The 19,113-nt window shown below is 42.0% G+C and overlaps 1 protein-coding gene across 4 annotated transcripts in view; it reads right to left on the bottom strand.

Moving 5' to 3' along the window:
* Positions 1-1,399: 1,399 nt before the first annotated feature.
* The window catches only part of LOC118075204 (stimulated by retinoic acid gene 6 protein-like), a 36,489-nt gene continuing 18,775 nt past the window's right edge, over positions 1,400-19,113 (bottom strand). For 2 of the 4 annotated variants that reach the window (XM_035097084.3, XM_088659045.1), the window contains 6 exons: positions 18,438-18,486; positions 18,232-18,349; positions 17,142-17,261; positions 15,369-15,532; positions 11,069-11,221; positions 1,417-4,263 (listed from right to left, as the gene is read on the bottom strand). In XM_035097084.3, coding sequence (XP_034952975.1) covers positions 4,169-4,263; positions 11,069-11,221; positions 15,369-15,532; positions 17,142-17,261; positions 18,232-18,349; positions 18,438-18,486 — 699 coding nt within the window. In that variant the 3' untranslated portion in view covers positions 1,417-4,168. Of the gene's footprint in view, positions 4,264-11,068; positions 11,222-15,368; positions 15,533-17,141; positions 17,262-18,231; positions 18,350-18,437; positions 18,487-19,113 lie in introns of all 4 variants that reach the window. The other 2 variants (XM_088659044.1, XM_088659043.1) reach the window with 2 other exon arrangements.

Consider the following 19,113-nt stretch of genomic DNA (forward strand, 5'->3'; position numbering starts at 1 on the left):
AGTGCGCTATGTAGTGGTTTGCCGGCAGCGCAGTGCCGGGATCCTCTGCTCGCAGCTGCAGGCGTGAATGAAGGATCCTCCACATGCAGCTGCGGTGGCGTGATGGCTGCTCGTGCCGCCGCAGTGGGGTGCCGCCTTGTCACCCCCGGAGACGCACAACCCCCACCGCTCCCTGTTGCAATGCCACTGTGCCTACCCCCCAGAAAACTATGCTGCTGAAAACTATGGTTTCTTAAAGGTGCTGGGACTTGTTGCTCTCTGAAGGGTAAACTACAGCTCCCAAGAGTTAAATGCAGCTTTAAGTGTATTGTGCATAAGCTGTATTGGGTGGGACTCCCGAAGCAATTACGGTAAAAGATATACGCCATGCAAAATAATTTCCCACAAAGCAGTACCTATAAAGCATACAAGAAATCTAAAAAAAGAACTACAAAAGAACTACAACAGCCTCTTTTGTTTTATTCCCAGAAGAGTGAAATGCCCTTAACTCTCTTTCTCCAAATCATCTGTAGGAGAAAATAATGGTTTGGGCTTTGCTGGTCGAAGGACCCCACAACTGGAGCACTGTTACTGAGAAGGAAGTCTTCATAGCTCAGTCAGGAGAGCAGGAGACTCTGAATCTCAGCGTCCTGGGTTCAAGCCCCGCATTGGGCAAAAGATTCCTGCATTGCAAGGGGTTGGACTAGATGCCCCTCGTGGTCCTCTCCAACTCTATGATTCTATGATCCCTTACTTTCACGGTTGTAACGGAGAACCCACAATTTAAACTCACCTTTGCTGCTTTTCATAGACAAGGCCTGTGTGGTGCCATTCAAGACAAAAGGCACTGGTGGTCTTCCCACAACTTTGTTACTTACCGGTAGTCTAAGTGTGGGGTGTTTGGAACTCATGGGGGAAACACAGTCACCTGTTAACCACTGCAGAGCGCATGAATGGAAAGTGGAGAGGCACAGCCTCAAGGCTAAGCCAAGTAAATGCATGCAGTGTTTAATATTGTACTCATAAAGGTTGCCACACCCTAGTAATATATTGCTGCCCTAGCCATCCAGCCCCAGGGTGTGGCATTCTAACTTTTATAGAATTAGTGCCATTTTAGCAGCCAGCCTTAAACATGTATTCAATTAAAACAACAACCTGGCTTTCCCTGCTGCAGAAACACCAAAGCACACAGAGAACTAGTTAAGGACTCCAAAAGTCAACATACAAACATGTTAACTTACCACAAAATACCCAAGACCCACCTTCCAAACCTTCTCTTGCAGAGCTCTTCTTTATATACCTGTGATGATGTCATCAAAAGGCAGACCACGCTTGAGTGACAGCTCAAGAAAGCAATCAGAAATGCCCCCACCACAGCAGGTAAGGGGTTGCGTAGGATCGGTGGCTCTTCTTGAGAAAGAGGGTGGGTTGACTCTGTGACGGTCATTTCCTGTCTGGCACTAATGACTCTGCCTCCATTGTGTATCAGTGAAGGGAAAGCTCAGTCCTATGCACTGTTTACTCAGAAGTAAGGCTGAGTTCAGTGGAACTTACTGTCAAGTAAATGTGCAGTCATACAGCCCAAGCCTATGGATTGTTTACTCAGAAGTAAATCCATTGGTGCTTACTCCCAAGTAAATATCTCCCATCAAACAAGGATTTCAACCTTAATAGTTTATGTATTCTTTATACTGCGGAAAGATTTAAAGATTACAATTATACACACACGCAAATTTATACAAATGCCCACACACATATGTGTGTGTACACAGAGTAAAATAAGACATGAAAAGGGGAGGGGAAGAAAAGAAATAACTACAATAATAATTTTGTAATGTTTTTAAGTTCTGGTTTTCGTTTTCGTTTCATTTTGTATTGTGTATGAATGTTATGAGCATGCAACAGATATCACCCTTTAGCCTAAGGCCCCAATCCTAAATGAACTAACAACCTTATTCCTATGCATATTGACTCAGAAGTGCCATTGAATTCAATGGAACCTACTCCTAGGTATGGGTGCCTAAGGTTGCAGCCCTAAATTCAGGCAAAGCTCCTCTGAGTTCTTAGCAGCTCAAGAAGAACTGCAGTCTGGAATCTTGTGCCCCTTGAAATTAAATATGTGGTCCAAAATGCACTTTATGGTTCTCATTCTCAACGTGATTCCGACTAGCACCATTTTTTAATAAGACACCCCATCATAGCTGCCAAGTTCTCCCTTTTTTAAAGGGAAATTCCCTTATGCTGAATAGGCTTCCTCGTGAGAAATGGGAAAACTTGGCAGCTATGCACTCCATTTCATCCTCGCAACAGCCCTGTGAGGTAGGTTAAGCTATGAGATGGTGACTGGCTGAAGGTCACCCAGTGAGCTTCATGGCTGACTTGGGATTCACTGCCACTGGTCTCCCAAGTTCATAGTCCAGCACTCTAACTGTTATGCCGCACTGGCTCTCAGTGTGAAGATAGATATTCTCGATCTGCCCTTGGTGAAGAGATCTCAAAATGCACAGGGCAAAAGTCGAAGAATCACAGAACTGTAGACTTGGAAGGGACCCTAAGGGTCATCTGTTCCAACCCCCTACAAAGCAGTCAGTAACCTTCTCAGATTCCAGACCCACCTTTAATCCCAAATTGCAATATGGACACTCTCTCCCTCTGTGGCCTTCCCGCAGGAAAGACACAAAACCTGTCCTTTTTCCCCCACAGAGAAGCAGCAGATAAAGGGGCGACTATTGAGAGTTGAAACTGGCAGCAAGAAAAGGGTTAACCACCCCTCCCCACCTGCTTTCTCTATGCCTGATTGCAGCATCATTAGCTACCCCCCCCCCACACACACACACTCTTAAAGGGAGATGGGAAGTTATACAGAACTCCATATAACTTGTAGTTCAGTCCCATACCCTCCAAGTGATCAGTTTTCCAAGGACAGTCCCAGAATTACAGAAGCCAACCCAGTTTCTGATTTGCTCCCAGAATGTCCCAGTTATTCTTTTTCCTCACCTCCACACCTGGGAAAAATTAAAAGTGGTGTGTGTACAGGTTCAAAAACAGAGTCCTGTTTATACTGAAAATAAAATTCCCGCACCGAATGAAGGAAATGGTGCAGCTGGCATATGAAGCCCTTTCTAGGAAGGCTAAAGACTTGCCTTTGTAAATAATAAAAAGTAATAAAAATAAAGCTGAGTGTTTGCGGTACCTGCCGAGGAGCACCAGCAAAAACATACCCCATACTAGGACAACTACTGCTCATGAAATAACATCTTTCTCGTTTTCGTCACATTTAAACAAGCCGTATTGATTTGCGCGAAAGTATTTTACTAGTTTTTGCAATGTTCAAATTGTCAATATTTCTGTATACTCATTTTGAATTACAAAGTGTTACCAGCAGTAAAAATTAAAACCGGATGATTTCCAAACATATATGGGCATCAGGGTTACTGAGCTGTGGCCTTTCTGATGTCTGGATACAGTAACTATGACCTCATTGGTGTGTGTGTTATGACATCACCAGTGTGACCACAGTGCTATCATGTGAATTTTGAAGATGCAGCTGTGGTACATTTTCCCACTGGGGAAGGATGGACATATCAGAGGCCTTTTGTCTACATTTCCAGCAGTTAGATTCATCTCTGCCCAAAATCACCCAGAGATGGGCTTCACTGGAGACCTACCAATGAAATAGCAGAAAAATGCCGGAAGCATGATGAAAGCCAGCAAATGAGGTACTATTCAGGTATCTTTTTTTTTATGGTGTTTCCTGCTTGGCAGGGGGTTGGACTGGATGGCCCTTGTGGTCTCTTCCAACTCTATGATTCTATGATTCTATGATCTTCCACATCATGCAGACACAGAGACATCTGGGCTACCGGTAGCAGTTCTCCAGACCATCTCAAATAGCAAGCTCAAGTTCACGGTTAGAGCTCAATAGCAGAGTTTTTCCTTGGCAAGCAGAAGGTCCCAGATTCAATCGCTAGAGTCTCTTCTGTTAAGAGGGTCCCAGGTGGCAGAACTGGAGTAGACCGGCAGCCAATCGTAGTACATAGGCTCAGCTTGATGGGCCAATGGTCTGATACAATACAGTATTAGGAAGTTGCATATGAGGAATGTGGCAATGCAGTCTCAGTGAGGTTCATTTCAGTCCCGTTGCATCTGTAGTGGGGGAAATTAGCAACGCATTTGTAGGAGAGGACCCTCATTTTGACTTCCTGAATGCCGAGAGGCTGGGGTTATTTAGAAGAGTGTACGAGAGCAGCCATCTGGTCCTGGCTTTGTTGGAAACCCTGAAATCTAAAAGGAAATAAGGCATCAGTGCCTAATTTCTAATATGCTCCTTGACCACATGGCCCAAATCCCTTCTCCTTCAAGGCACAGACACCAGGTGGAAGAAGCTTCATTAACGTGGTTGCCACTTCAAAAAAAACCCCCAAAAAACGAGTATACTGGTTTCACCTGTGGGACGAGCCAGGCATCCACACACACAAACACACACACTGCCATCTGCACACTTGTGAGAATAATAATAATAATAATAATAATAATAATAATAATAATAATAATAATTTATTATTTATACCCCGCCCATCTGGCCGGGTCTCCCCAGCCACTCTGGGCGGCTTTCAACAGAAGAATAAAACACAATAATCTATTAAACATTAAAAGCCTCCCTGAACAGGGCTGCCTTCAGATGTCTTCTAAAAGTCTGGTAGTTGTTTTCCCTTTTGACATCTGTTGGGAGGGCATTCCACAGGGCAGGCGCCACCACCGAGAAGGCCCTCTGCCTAGTTCCCTGCAACTTGGCTTCTTGCAACGAGGGAACCGCCAGAAGGCCCTCGGTGCTGGACCTCAGTGTCCGGGCAGAATGATGGAGGTGGAGACGCTCTTTCAGGTATACTGGACCGAGGCCATTTAGGGCTTTAAAGGTCAGCACCAACACTTTGAATTGTGCTCGGAAACGTACTGGGGCCAATGTAGATCTTTCAAGACCGGTGTTATGTGGTCTCGGCGGCCGCTCCCAGTCACCAGTCTAGCTGCCGCATTCTGGATTAGTTGTAGTTTCCGAGTCACCTTCAAAGGTAGCCCCGCGTAGAGCGCATTGCAGTAGTCCAAGCGGGAGATAACAAGAGGATGCACCACTCTGGCTAGACAGTCTGCAGGCAGGTAGGGTCTCAGCCTGCGTACCAGATGGAGCTGGTAGACAGCTGCCCTGGACACAGAATTGACCTGCGCCTCCATGGACAGCTGTGAGTCCAAAATGACTCCCAGGCTGCGCACCTGGTCTTTCAGGGGCACAGTTACCCCATTCAGAACCAGGGAATCTTCCACACCTGCCCGCCTCCTCTCCCCCACGAACAGTACTTCTGTCTTGTCAGGATTCAACCTCAATCTGTTAGCCGCCATCCATCCTCCAACCGCTCCAGGCACTCACATAGGACCTTCACCGCCTTCACTGGTTCTGATTTGAAAGAGAGGTAGAGCTGGGTGTCAGCAATATTTCCTAACCTGAACATTTCATAGATGGGCCATATCACTGCAGTGCCCACATCTGCCAGCAGAGAGCAGGACAGATGGTGAGATTTGATCCTAAGGCACTTATGGGGTTTTGAGATTTGCTAGTAAATGTCAGAATTTGCTTACACGACTTACTGGCATCCTAAAACAATACAGCGCTACCTCGGTTTTGAACGTCTCCGTTGACGAATGTTTCGGAACTCAAATGCCGTGAACCCAGAAGTGTAAATGCTTCTGATTTTGAACACACTTCCGAAGTCAAACGGCTTCTGCTGAGTGTATATGTTATTTTTTCCCCCAATTTTCTCTATTAAATTTGCAGGCCGCCCTTTGCACCTCCGTTTTTGAACGTTTCAGAACTCGGAACAGTCTTCCGGAATGGATTACATTAGAAAACCAAGGTACCATATAATTTGAAAAATGGCAGGAAAAGAGATTAAAGATGGGAAAAAAGGATCGGCAACACCATCAGAGAGAAGAGGATCAAAGCAAGAAGAAGTCAAGGATCTGGACGTTTTATGGCAGAAAATTAAAGATGAATTAAGACAAAATGAGAAACGCATGGAAAAGAAGTTAGGGGAAGTACAGGATAATCTAGATAAAAAATTTGAAAAGGTGGAAGGGGCAGTGGGGGACCTCACAACAAAAATAAAGGATTTAACAGTGAGATCCAAAGTAACTGATGAAGCGGTGAAGAAAAATCAGAAAGAAATTAGAGATGTCAAGAAACAATCGGATAAGGTGAAAGAAAAAGTTGATAAATTAGATAAGGCCCATGAACAGATGTTGGATAATTTGGCAATGATGGAAATGAAACAAAAACAATTAAATCTGAAATTAAGAGGTATACCAGAGGAACAAGATGAGGACATTAAAGCAAAAATCACCGCAGAACTAGCGAAATGGATGGAGAAAACAGATGAAGAAGTGAGTAACTCCATTGTCACTGCATTTAGGATCAGAGTAAAATCGGCCAAAGCCAGAGCAAGAAAAGCACCAGGAGATTGTTTGGTGATCTTCAATTCAATGGAAATGAAGAATGAGATTCTGAGATTAAGTTTTACTAACAAGTTAATTATCGGAGGAAGACCCATAATCGTCTTTAAAGAAATACCGGGAAGGTTCCTTCGCAAACGGGACGCGTATAAATCAATGGTGTCTCTACTGAGGAAGAACGGAGTACAACATAAGTGGGAATATCCCGAAGGAATAATGTTCTACTACAAAGAGAAGAAACACATATTGACGAGTATGTCAGACATCGGGAAATTTCTAAGGAAATATGAGAAGTTCCTGGGGCCGTTGGAACCAAGTTTAGCAATTTTGGCTGCAGAGACGGAGGAAGAAGAAGAAGACGTTAGACCAAGGAAGAAAAAAGAGAAAAAGAGAGAAGAAGAGGAAGAAGATAAAGAAGAAGGAGAATCGGGGGAAGAATCTAAACCAGAGGAGGAGGAGGAAGAGGATAAAGATAGTAATAAAATACCCATCCAAGACTAAACCAGATCTTGTAACAGAATTTGAACATGGCACTCAAGGTGTTGTCATGGAATGTAAATGGACTAAATGATAAGAAGAAAAGAAACAAGATCGAACATATTTTGAAGAAAAGGAGTCTGGATGTGATTTGTTTGCAAGAAACTCATGTAGTGAAGAAGCATAGTCATATTTTAATCAATAAAGGATTAGGAAAAGAGTTTATAAATTCAATTGCTAATAAAAAGAGAGGAGTAGTTTTTTATGTGAAAGAGAAATTGGATCCGAAATTGATCTCGAGAGACGAAGAGGGAAGAGTGATCGTTGTGCAGATAACATTTTATGGAGAAAAAATGTTTTTGGTTGGAATTTACGCACCGAATGAAAACAAGGCAGAATTCTTTAAGAAGTTGGAGGAAGATCTAATGGAATACATGGATCAAAAGATTATCTTGTTAGGTGATTTTAATGGAGTGGCGATACCTGAATTGGACAGAACAAAAAAGAGGAAGCATGATGGAAAATTACCTAAATCGTTCTTTGAACTTATGGAAAACCTGGGGCTAGTAGATGTATGGAGAGTGAAACACCCGACGACGAAACAATTTACCTTTTTTTCAGAACCAAATCAAAGTTCGGGAAGAATTGATCATATGTGGATTTCTAAAGAATTAGTACCCAGGACAACAAAAAGTGAAATAACGCCACGAACATTGTCGGACCACAATCCAGTATTTTTGGAAATGAGAGGGAAAGAACAGAATTCCTTTAGATGGAGAATGAATGAAGAAGTGTTGGAAAATAAAGAAACTGTGGAAAAAGCAAAAGAAATCTTGAAGGATTATTTCCATTGGAATTTGCATAAAGAAACTGGAATAGATATAGTATGGGACGCAAGCAAAGCAGTAATGAGAGGCTATCTAATACAAAAAAATAGTTATTTAAAGAGAAATAAAGAAAAGAAGAAAGAAGAAATTCTGAGACACCTCATGGAGAATGAGAAGAGGCTGATCGACAAACCGTACGATCAGCAAATTAAGAATAATATAAAGATGTTGCAAACACAATTCTCCATGTTGGTGAATCAGGAAATAGAGTGGAAGATAAAGCAGATGAAACAAAAGAATTTTGAATCGGCAAATAAAACAGGGAAATGGTTGGCCTGGCAATTGAGGAAAAGACAAAATCAAAATATAATAAATAAAATTAAAGTTCGGGAAGAAATAATTGAAGATCCAAAAGAAATTAGAAGGGCCTTTCAAAATTATTATAAAAGCCTGTATAGTAAAGGAAAAGAAGATGCTAGAAAGATAAATGAATATCTGGAGAAATATAAGTTAAAGCAAATTATGGAAAAAGAGAAGAATAAATTAAATGCCTCAATAACTGCACAAGAAATCCAGAATGCGATAAAGAAGATGAAGCAAGGAAAAGCGCCAGGACCGGATGGACTATCGGCAAAATATTATAAAGTATTGAATGGACAGTTGACCCCTGTATTAGTGGAAGTAATGAATAATATACTTCAAGGAGGAAAGACCCCAAACACATGGAAAGAAGCTTATATAACTTTGATACCGAAGCAAGGTTCAGATGGTTTAGATGTAAAAAATTATAGACCAATTTCATTATTGAATAATGATTATAAGCTTTTTGCAGATATAATGGCAACAAGATTGAAAGAGATCTTGAAGGACTTGATTCATAAAGACCAAGCAGGTTTTCTACCTAACCGACAATTAAAAGATAATGTAAGACATATTATAGATGTGATAGAATTTTTGGAGGTTAGAATAGATAAACCTGCGGCGCTGATGTTCATTGATGCAGAGAAAGCTTTTGATAATTTATCTTGGCATTTTATGAAAAAGAACCTGGAAAAGATGAAGGTAGGGGGATGTTTCCTGAATGGGATTGAAGCAATATATTCGGAACAAAGAGCAAAATTGATAGTAAATAATGTTTTGACAGATGAATTTGAAATCACAAAGGGGACCAGACAGGGCTGCCCATTGTCTCCGTTATTGTTCATTACGGTCTTGGAAGTGCTACTAAACAGAATTAGAGAAAAACAATCCATCAAAGGAATTAAATTAGGTGCGAAAGAATTCAAACTGAAAGCATTTGCAGATGATGTAGTTGTAACATTAGAGAACCCCAAAGAAAGTGTTGCTGAAGTGATAGAAGTGATTGAAGAATTTGGACAATTGGCAGGATTTAAAATGAATAAACAAAAGACGAAAATGATGATAAAAATTTTTGGTAAAGAAGAGAAGGAAGATTTGCAGCAAAGACATGGTATTGCGATTGTAAAAAAGGTACAATACCTTGGAATATGGATGACAACCAAAAATATAAATCTGTTTAATGACAATTATGAATTGGTATGGAAAGAAATAAAGAAAGATTTAGAGATATGGAATAGGAGGAAGTTGTCATTCCTTGGTAGAATTGCAGCTGTAAAGATGAACGTATTGCCCAAAATGTTATTCTTGTTTCAAACAATACCTATTATAAAGGGGACAAGACAATTCAAAGAATGGCAAAAAGATTTACAAAGATTTGTCTGGCAGGGGAAGAAACCAAGAATAAAATATAAAATATTGGTAGACAAGACAGAAAGAGGCGGATTCTCCATGCCGGACTTGAAATTATACTTTGAAGCGTCATGTCTCTGCTGGATAAAAGAATGGATAACATTGGAAAATACGGACTTGTTGGACTTGGAGGGATTTGACAACAGAGCAGGTTGGCATTCATATCTATGGTATGATAAGAAAAAAACCCATAAAGGATTTACGAACCATGTTATAAGAAGATCGTTATTTGAAGTATGGGAAAGAAATAAAGCCTTGTTAGAGACCAAGACGCCATGGTGGATCTCACCAATGGAAGTGATCATAGTGAAAAAAGTGAATATGGAAGGCGAGAGACCAACATATGAAAATTTTCTAAGACAATCGGAACAAGGTTGGAAACTGAAACCGTATGAAGAGGTGAAAGTATATTTGACGAGTTGGTTGCAATATCATCAAATTAATGATGTATTTGTGAAAGATAAAAAAATTGGTTTTGAGGAGAGAAGGTCCAAATTTCAAACAGAGTTGCTAGGGGGCAGAATAAAATTGTTGTCCAAAATGTATAACTTGCTGGTAGAGTGGTATACTAAAGATGAGTTGACGAAAGAGGTAATGATAAAATGGGCTAAGGATTTTGGGCATAATATTGAATATGATGCGTGGTTGAAATTATGGAACCAAACAATAAAATTTACAGCATGTACTGCTTTGAAAGAGAATGTTTGGAAGATGATGTATAGATGGCACTTAACTCCAGTGAAATTAGCAAAAATGTATAGAATGAGTAACAGAATGTGCTGGAAATGTAATGAAAAGGAAGGGGACTTTTATCATATGTGGTGGAAATGTGAAAAGGTTAAAGGATATTGGGAAATGATATATAACGAACTGAAAAAGATATTTAAGTATACCTTTCCCAAAAGACCAGAGGCCTTTCTGTTAGGACTGATAGGCCAAGAGATAACTAGGGAGGACAGTACCCTTTTTTGTATGCGACAACCGCGGCGAGGACATTATTAGCCCAAAAATGGAAGACCCAGGACTTACCGACAATTGGAGACTGGCAGACAAAGATGATTGAATATGCAGAATTAGCGAGACTGACTAGCAGGATTCGAAACCAGAGGGAGACAAGGTTTCTAAGGGATTGGAGTAAATTTGTGGACTATATGGAAATGAACTGTAAAGGTTTAAAGACACTTGCAGGCGTGAAATAAATCCTACGAATTGACCTTAAAGACTAGATACAAAGGAACTGCGAGATAAGAACTGATTAGAAAACCTTTTGAGGGGAGGGAGGGAAGTCAAGCTCGGCGGAGCATGTTTTTTGGGATGTATGTATTTTTGAATGTTTGTTTGTGTGTTTGTTTGTTTTGTATAATGTTTTAAATGTGTTTATTCTGGAAAATTTAATAAATAATTATAAAAAAAAGGTACCAGTGTAGCAAGTATTGGTAAATGGCAACGTTGACTATATTCCTAATATTTACTGATAACGTGTATACATTTGTAACAGCCCGACTAGAGCGTACCTGTTACTGTTGCATTGGTGAAATGATGGTAGTTGGGGGTTCTCTGCTGTTGTCTCTCTCTCGTTTGGACCACGAGAAGGTGGCAAAAACAGACGAGGGTGGGATTCATGTGGTAGTGGTCCATAAAGAGCATCCCAATCCATGTTCTGAATCCTGAAGTCAAATCATAGTGAGGGAGAAATTCAGTGCATGTCAAAATTCAGTGCATGTCAAAAAAAGGTTATTTATGTATGCCACTTTATGTATGCCATAAAGAAGGCTGATCGCCGAAGAATTGATGCTTTTGAATTATGGTGCTGGAGGAGACTCTTGAGAGTCCCATGGACTGCAAGAAGATCAAACCTATCCATTCTGAAGGAAATCAGCCCTGAGTGCTCACTGGAAGGACAGATCATGAAGCTGAGGCTCCAATACTTTGGCCACCTCATGAGAAGAGAAGACTCCCTGGAAAAGACCCTGAGGTTGGGAAAGATTGAGGGCACTAGGAGAAGGGGACAGCAGAGGACGAGATGGTTGGACAGTGTTCTCGAAGCTACGAACATGGGTTTGACCAAACTGCGGGAGGCAGTGGAAGACAGGAGTGCCTGGCGTGCTCTGGTCCATGGGGTCACGAAGGGTCGGACACGACTAAACGACTAAACAACAATAACAACAATGTATGCCACTACTGCAGCCCATGTTCTGTTAGCCCCAAAATGGAAAAGGAGCGAGATCCCAACTAAAGAAGAATGGCAACTTAAACCAATGGAATATGTGCAGTTTGCAGACCTCACATATAGAATAAGACAACAAGGAGAACATACATTTAAAGAAGATTGGGAAATGTTTATTGAATATATGGGGGTGGGAATTGTGTACACTTGAAAACGTTGGCAGTGTAAACAAGTTTTGATGGATGTAATAATGGAATACTGAACAGTATAGTTTACGTAAAATATGGAGGGATTCATGGTAGGCAAAATGAACCATGGAAAGAGAAGAAAGGAAGTCATTGACATTTTAAGGTTGTTTAATGAATATTTTAAATTATAAAAGAGGAAAATTAATAAAAAGTATACACACACAAAAAAATGAACTTAAGAAGGGAAAACTGAAAATAAAAACTAAAATCGAGAGATTTGGACACCCCTACTGAGCACATGGGAATTTGTAAACCCTTTATCCATAGTTCACAACATAAATAAATACAAAAACAAGCCACCTCCCACAAGCACATTTAAAAGGATGTAGGATGTTAGTCCACCAAAGGGTTGAAAAGTTAAAGATGCATGGGAAGGTATAGGTAAAGGTAAAGGGACCCCTGACCATTAGGTCCAGTCGTGACCGACTCTGGGGTTGCACGCTCATCTCGCATTATTGGCCGAAGGAGCCGGCACACAGCTTCCAGGTCATGTGGCCAGCATGACAAAGCCGCTTCTGGCAAACCAGAGCAGCACATGGAAACGCCGTTTACCTTCCTGCTGTAGCGGTTCCTATTTATCTACTTGTATTTTGACGTGCTTTTGAACTGCTAGGTTGGCAGGAGCTGGGACCAAGCAACGGGAGCTCACCCCGTCACAGGGATTCGAACCGCCGACCTTCTGATCAGCAAGCCCTAGGCTCAGTGGTTTAACCACAGCGCCACCTGGGTCCTTGTCCTAAATACAATATTGATCTCACCAGATACCCTGTTTGCACAAGAATGCATCTTGCCCCCTCCCCACCCGCTACAGACTGAGGGAGGGGCTGATCCTTAAAGGAGGACAACTCTAGCAACTTTCATGGCCAACGTTTTGTCCCATTTGAATAATAATAATAATAATAATAATAATAATAATAATAATAATAATAATAATAATTTATTATTTATACCCCGCCCATCTGGCTGGGTTTCCCCAGCCACTCTGGGCGACTTCCAACATAAATATTGGAATACACTAATTTCTTAAAGATTAAAAGCTTCCCTAAACAGGGCTGCCTTCAGATGTCCTCTAAAAGTCTGGTAGTTATTTTTCTTTTTGACCTCTGGTGGGAGGGCGTTCCACAGGGCGGGTGCCACTTCCGAGAAGGCCCTCTGTCTGGTTCCCTGTAACTTGGCTTCTCGCAGCGAGGGAATATATGTGTATTCTCATTTAATCTGTGTGCTGAATTGTTTTTATATATGCAAATGTTTTGATCTATGCCATTTCTCTCTATATTTTTATCATGCTGCGAATTACTTTGGGATCCTTCATGGGAAGCAATCGCAAAGGAAATAAATAATAACGTTTTAATAAGATGAGAAGAAAGACAAAAATAAGAGGCACCTTTTTGTTGCATCCGATGTGTGTACAATCTGTGCACACAACCCCTGACCTGCATGCTTGCACCGTTATTCACATGTAATATTCAACAAGTGAGGAACTGCCCATCTGTTATTATAATGCATACCTTTGCAAATATGCATACCTGTTATATTATGTATTATATAATAATTATTCTTAGTAGTAGTAGTAGTATTTAGAAGACATCTGAGGACAACCCTGTATCAGGAAGTTTTCCATCTTTGACATTTTATTATGTTTTTATATGGGCTGGAAGCTGCCCAGAGTGGCTGGGGAAACCCACCCAGATGGGTGGGGTATAAATAATAAAATTATTATTACTATTACACAGCAGTTGGGCTAAACAAAGCAGCATGCGTGCACTCTTTCACAAAAACACTTCCACATGTGTAGAGACAGCTGTTCGTATTTGCATTGCATTTGCCTGGTAAATGTATTTATAGAATTATAGAATTGTAGAGTTGGAAGGGACCCTGAGGATCATCTAGTCCAACCCCCTGCAGGAATATGCAGCTGTCCCATATGAAGATCGAACCTGTGACCTTGGGTATTATCAGCACCATGCTCTAACCAACTGAGCTACCCCCAAGAGCACTTTTCTTTATAAAAACAGCAACATATATTTAAAGTTAAAATGCTTGTGTAGCTGGGTGTGGTTTTTTCTTTCTTTCTTTACTAGCAAACCAATTAGAAGCTTTTGGGGGGCAGCATTCAGCAGTATATAAATGAATAAATAATAATAATAATTTATTTATTTTTATATTATTATTATTATTATTATTATTATTATTATTATTATTATTATTTATACTCCGCCCATCTGGTTGGATTTCCCTATATCATGTCACTTGCATGCAAACTGGTTTTACTTATTAGTACAGTGGTACCTTGGTGTACTAATTTAATCCGTTTTGGAAGTCCGTTCTTAAACCAAAGCATTCTTATTTCACAAAGAATAAATGGTATTGGGGAAAGGAGGTGGCAGTTTGGAGTTGGTTGGTTATTCTGTTAGCTGTTTCTTTGACTGAGAACCTGGGTGAGTGGTGACTTCAAGGAGATGCTATTTGGAGCAGTTTGTGAGGACAGGCAAGCTATGGATTAATAACTTATGCTATGATGGATGGAGTTTTGAAAACAAAAAGGGCTAAACCCTCTCTTGGGCTCAAGGGAGAGAAATGCATTGTATTTATTAACATATATATGAATAATACTTATCAACTGTTGTCAAACTGACAGGTGAGAAGATTCTTCAAGTCCTGTGTAAGGTGTCTATTTAACACAAAATAAAAAAAAATTCCTTCCAGTAGCACCTTAGAGACCAACTAAGTTTGTCATTGGTATGAGCCAGGGATCAGCAACCTATTTCAGCTGTGGGCCGGTCCACCGTCCCTCAGACCATGTGGTGGGCCGGACTATATTTTGAAAAAAATAATGAACAAATTCCTATGCCCTACAAATAACCCAGAGATGCGTTTTAAATAAAATGACACATTCTACTCATGTAAAAACATGCTGATTCCCGGACCATCTGCGGGCCGGATTTAGAAGGCGATTGGGCCGCATCCGGCCCCCGGGCCTTAGTTTGGGGACCCCTGGTATGAGCTTTCGTGTGCATGCACACTTCTTCAGATACTTCAGATCACAAACAGTTAACAACAGCTTGCGCCCATGTTCAGCAGAACGTGTGAACAAGCTAAAGGGCAATTATCACGGGACAGTTGCAGAAAACAACTGGTACTGTCCATCAATAGGTAACCTGGATGGCTGACTGCTTAAACCTAGTCATCACTTGTTAATCAACTGAAGTTTGAGTTGATTAATTTAGCTATTAAGCTGATAAAATCATGCAGTCTTCATTGTGGGCTTCCCTGTGGGCTTTGAATTTGTTCACTTGCTTCTTTTTTGAAAGTCAGCTACTGTATGTTTGAGAACTTTCCAGCCTTATGGCCCGAGAGAGGCAGGGGGAGGGAGGGAGAGAGAGATAGTCCAGGCCTTACCCAGGTCAGCAGCTTCATAGCCTTTCGGCATGATTGTCCTGTCTATCCGAGCAATCAGCCAGGCTCCCACGGTGACACTGCACAGCAGACGGAACAGGCAGGCCCCCAGGCCCAGCACCACGTTGTAGAAGAACAAGAAGTAGTTGAAATTGTGGAAAGCTTTCCTGGAAAAAAGGACAAATCGCCGTAGGAGAGTCACAGTACTATACGCACTCAAGGAGGCAGCATCAAGTGTAAATTGAATCAAACTGCTTCTAGCTTTCAGGCTTCCAGCTACAGGTACGCGTGGGAATCAAAAGCAAGTCACAGGTACTGTACGGATGGGCTCCGGGTCTAGTCATACTCAGAGTAAGCCCATTGGAATTAATGGACATGACTACCTTTAGTCCATTCCTTTCAGTTGGTCTGCTCTGTGTGGTGTGGTGTAGTGGTTAAGAGCGGTGGACTCGTAATCTGGGGAACCGGGTTCACTTCCCCGCTCCTCCACATGCAGCTGCTGGGTGACCTTGGGCTAGTCACACTTCTCTGAAGTCTCTCAGCCCCACTCACCTCACAGAGTGTTTGTCGTGGGGGAGGAAGGGAAAGGAGAATGTTAGCCGCTTTGAGACTCCTTCAGGTAGTGATAAAGCGGGATATCAAATCCAAACTCCTCCACCTCCTCCTCCTCCTCCTCCTTCTCCTCCTCCTCCTCCTCCTCCTCCTCTTCTTCTTCTTCTTCTTCTTCTTCTTCTTCTTCTTCTTCTTCTTCTTCTTCTTCTCTGAGGGGAGGTTAGCTGGATACAGGGGCAGACTTTGGCCTTTCAAATTTCAGCAGCACCCTGTGCGAAGCCAAAATTGACACCCCCTCGCATCTCGCCTTCGGTTCTTCCCAATTCACTATGTCATAGTTGTGGCACCATGTGTGTTTTCTAGACCTTCTCTTGTGCAAATTCCCTTGTGAGGATGGCACTTTTATAAAGTTATAATACGCGGGTGGCGCTGTGGTCTAAACCACTGAGCCTCTTGGTCGGCAGTTTGAATCCCCGCAGCAGGGTGAGCTCCGGTTGCTCTGTCTCACCTCCTGCCAACCTCGCAGTTTGAAAACACGCCAGTGCAAGTAGATAAATAGGTACCGCTGTGGCAGGAATGTAAACGGCATATTCTGTGCACTCTGGTTTCTGTCACGATATACCATTGAGCCAGAAGCAGCTTAGTCATGCTGGCCACATGACCCGGAAAGCTGTCTGTGGACAAACACCGGCTCCCTCGGCCTGAAAGCGAGATGAGCGCCGCAACCCCATAGTCTCCTTTGACTGGACTTAACCGTCCAGGGGTCCTTTACCCTTCTTTACCTATTATAAAGTTTTAACCACTAGGTAGCACCAGACAATGTTTCTGGGTGGCCACAGGACTTTCCTGTTGCTGTTGTGTTCTTGTTCAAGACAGACAACAATGTCCTTACGAGAACCCTGACTAGTATTTTCTCCCAGCAAACACTTTGGTTACACTTTTCCTCCATCAAATAGAGGCAGCAAACATTTCTTGCCTTGCACAGCTTCGACTGGAACAGATTTTTCTATCATGAACTTGAACAATGGGAAGTATATTTTTCCCAAGTAGAAACGCCAGCTTTTTTCTAGCACGGCTCCAGCGCCTTTAACAATGGCATGATAAGCAGAAACTCATCATCAGTACCAGCATAGGTGTCGGTTGTGCAAGTTGGATCAAATGTTAAGAGCCCTCCCCTGGTCAAAAAAACAAACCCCATTGGCCACCCAACTTCATTGCACTGACCTGTTATCAAGAGCCAAAGGCTTTTGCTTGTCAGTCAGCAAAATCTTCGGCTGAAGAAAGAAGGCAGTAGCTGTTGCAATCTGCAGTTGCATGAGCCCTATGACAACGGCAAGTGTGAGGCTGAGGCAGAAAAGGCAGAGAGAAGTGACAGTTTTAGGAGATTATAACACAAATAAAAGGAGCTGAAGGCCAAGGTCAGGGTATGCATTGGTACATTTCTTTCCCAGCTATCACCGACAACAGACTGCTAGTAATAATTGAAAGACGGATTTAAAAACCAGCAGAGTCAAGAAACGCAGTGGATCTACAAGGGGATCTGTGCTGAGCTGCAAATGGCCTCTCGCACATCTGCTATGCCACACCCACTGGGGTGGCTGGAAAATACCAGGATGTACACATAGAAACTGGGCAATATTCCCAATAAGAGGAAGAGTCAATTACAATTCCACTTTTTGCAGCTTGCAATCTTTGGACATGTGCACAGCTAGGGTCCATTGCACCCTTGTCAAGGAGCTGTCTTGGAGCCCATCCACCCCCTGGAAAAAAAAATCAACTTTGTGCCATGGTGCGAGAAGGACAGGAAGTATCTCCCATGTTTGATCTCGCCATGATAGCAGCAGCACATCATCGCGCACATAAGCACATAACACTTCATAGTCTGGCAGCTGATATTTACGCCCTTCTTGGGCCTGTGCCCTCTGAGGGAGCCAGTTTCAGCAACCCCCAGGCATGCCTCTGTGTTTGGGTAGCAGTAGGAGTCACCCACCTAGAAGCAGCTCAGCCAGATGGGGAAATGGTAAATGTTTGGATTGCGAGGATCAGAAGGTTGGAAACCAAATGTTTGACCCCCAAAATCAGCTATCAGGTTCACAAGCACAGCTTGCAAAGGGCACTTCTATTTATGTTTTCTGTGCCTTTGATAAAGCACAATGAATACCTGAGAACGAAATAAATGTTTTGTGGATGTAGGAAGCGGTGGGCAAAACTGAGAGATGATCACTCGCCCAAGACCACCCAGTGAATGCCTGTCTGACCAATGTCCTGGCTCACAACCTCCTCCTCAGTCAGTACAAAAACGCAGGGCACTTACATCCCAGTTCCCAGACTTTTGAGCATTTCGATCCCCTGGCCATGCTTGATGGGCAAAACGAAGCCATACATGAACATCACTCCAAAGAGGCACTGAACCATGTGGATGATCAGGTACCCTAGAGGAAAAAAAGCACAAATGAACAATTAACAAGGGAAGAAAGGGGCAACCGCAATCATCATTTCACAACAAAGACAGCCACGTACCCCATAGTATGTATGCAATTTGCCAACCAGAGTATCTTGCTATTGCGGCCTGTTAATGTTAAAATAAAATAAAAAATGGAGAGACGTTTATATACAATAAGCTCCCACATGTATAATTGAAAATAAGAATATACACATAGCCTGGTATATAAATCTCCACTGGAACTTCTACTATGGACCATCTTCCTTGCTGAAGCCATTGATACCAAAGCTAAGCAGTGATAAAAGACTAACATTTGGGACTAGTCATAAACATTCTGTCTCATTCTCCCAATGTTCCATCACATGTCAATGTGACCAAGAAACTGACCCCAGCATGCCATTATTGTATGTATGTATGTATGTATGTATGTATGTATGTATGTATGTATGTATGTGTTTGTTTCTTTGTTTGGTTAGTTATGGGATCTATATTCCAGCCTTCATCATAGAATGGTAACAAATCATTCTACAGTGGAACCTCGGTTTATGAACACCTCGGTTTACGAATTTTCGGTTTATGAACGCCGCGGACCCATCTGGAACGGATTAATTCACTTTCCATTACTTTCAATGGGAAAGTTCGCTTCAGTTTATGAACGCTTCAGTTTATGAACAGACTTCCGGAACCAATTACACTCATACTTCGGGTTAAGTACGCTTCAGGTTGAGTACTCCGCGGACCCATCTGGAACAG

The sequence above is a fragment of the Zootoca vivipara genome, chromosome 15 (assembly GCF_965207765.1).
Source record: "Zootoca vivipara chromosome 15, rZooViv2.hap1.1, whole genome shotgun sequence".
NCBI lineage: Eukaryota > Metazoa > Chordata > Lepidosauria > Squamata > Lacertidae > Zootoca > Zootoca vivipara.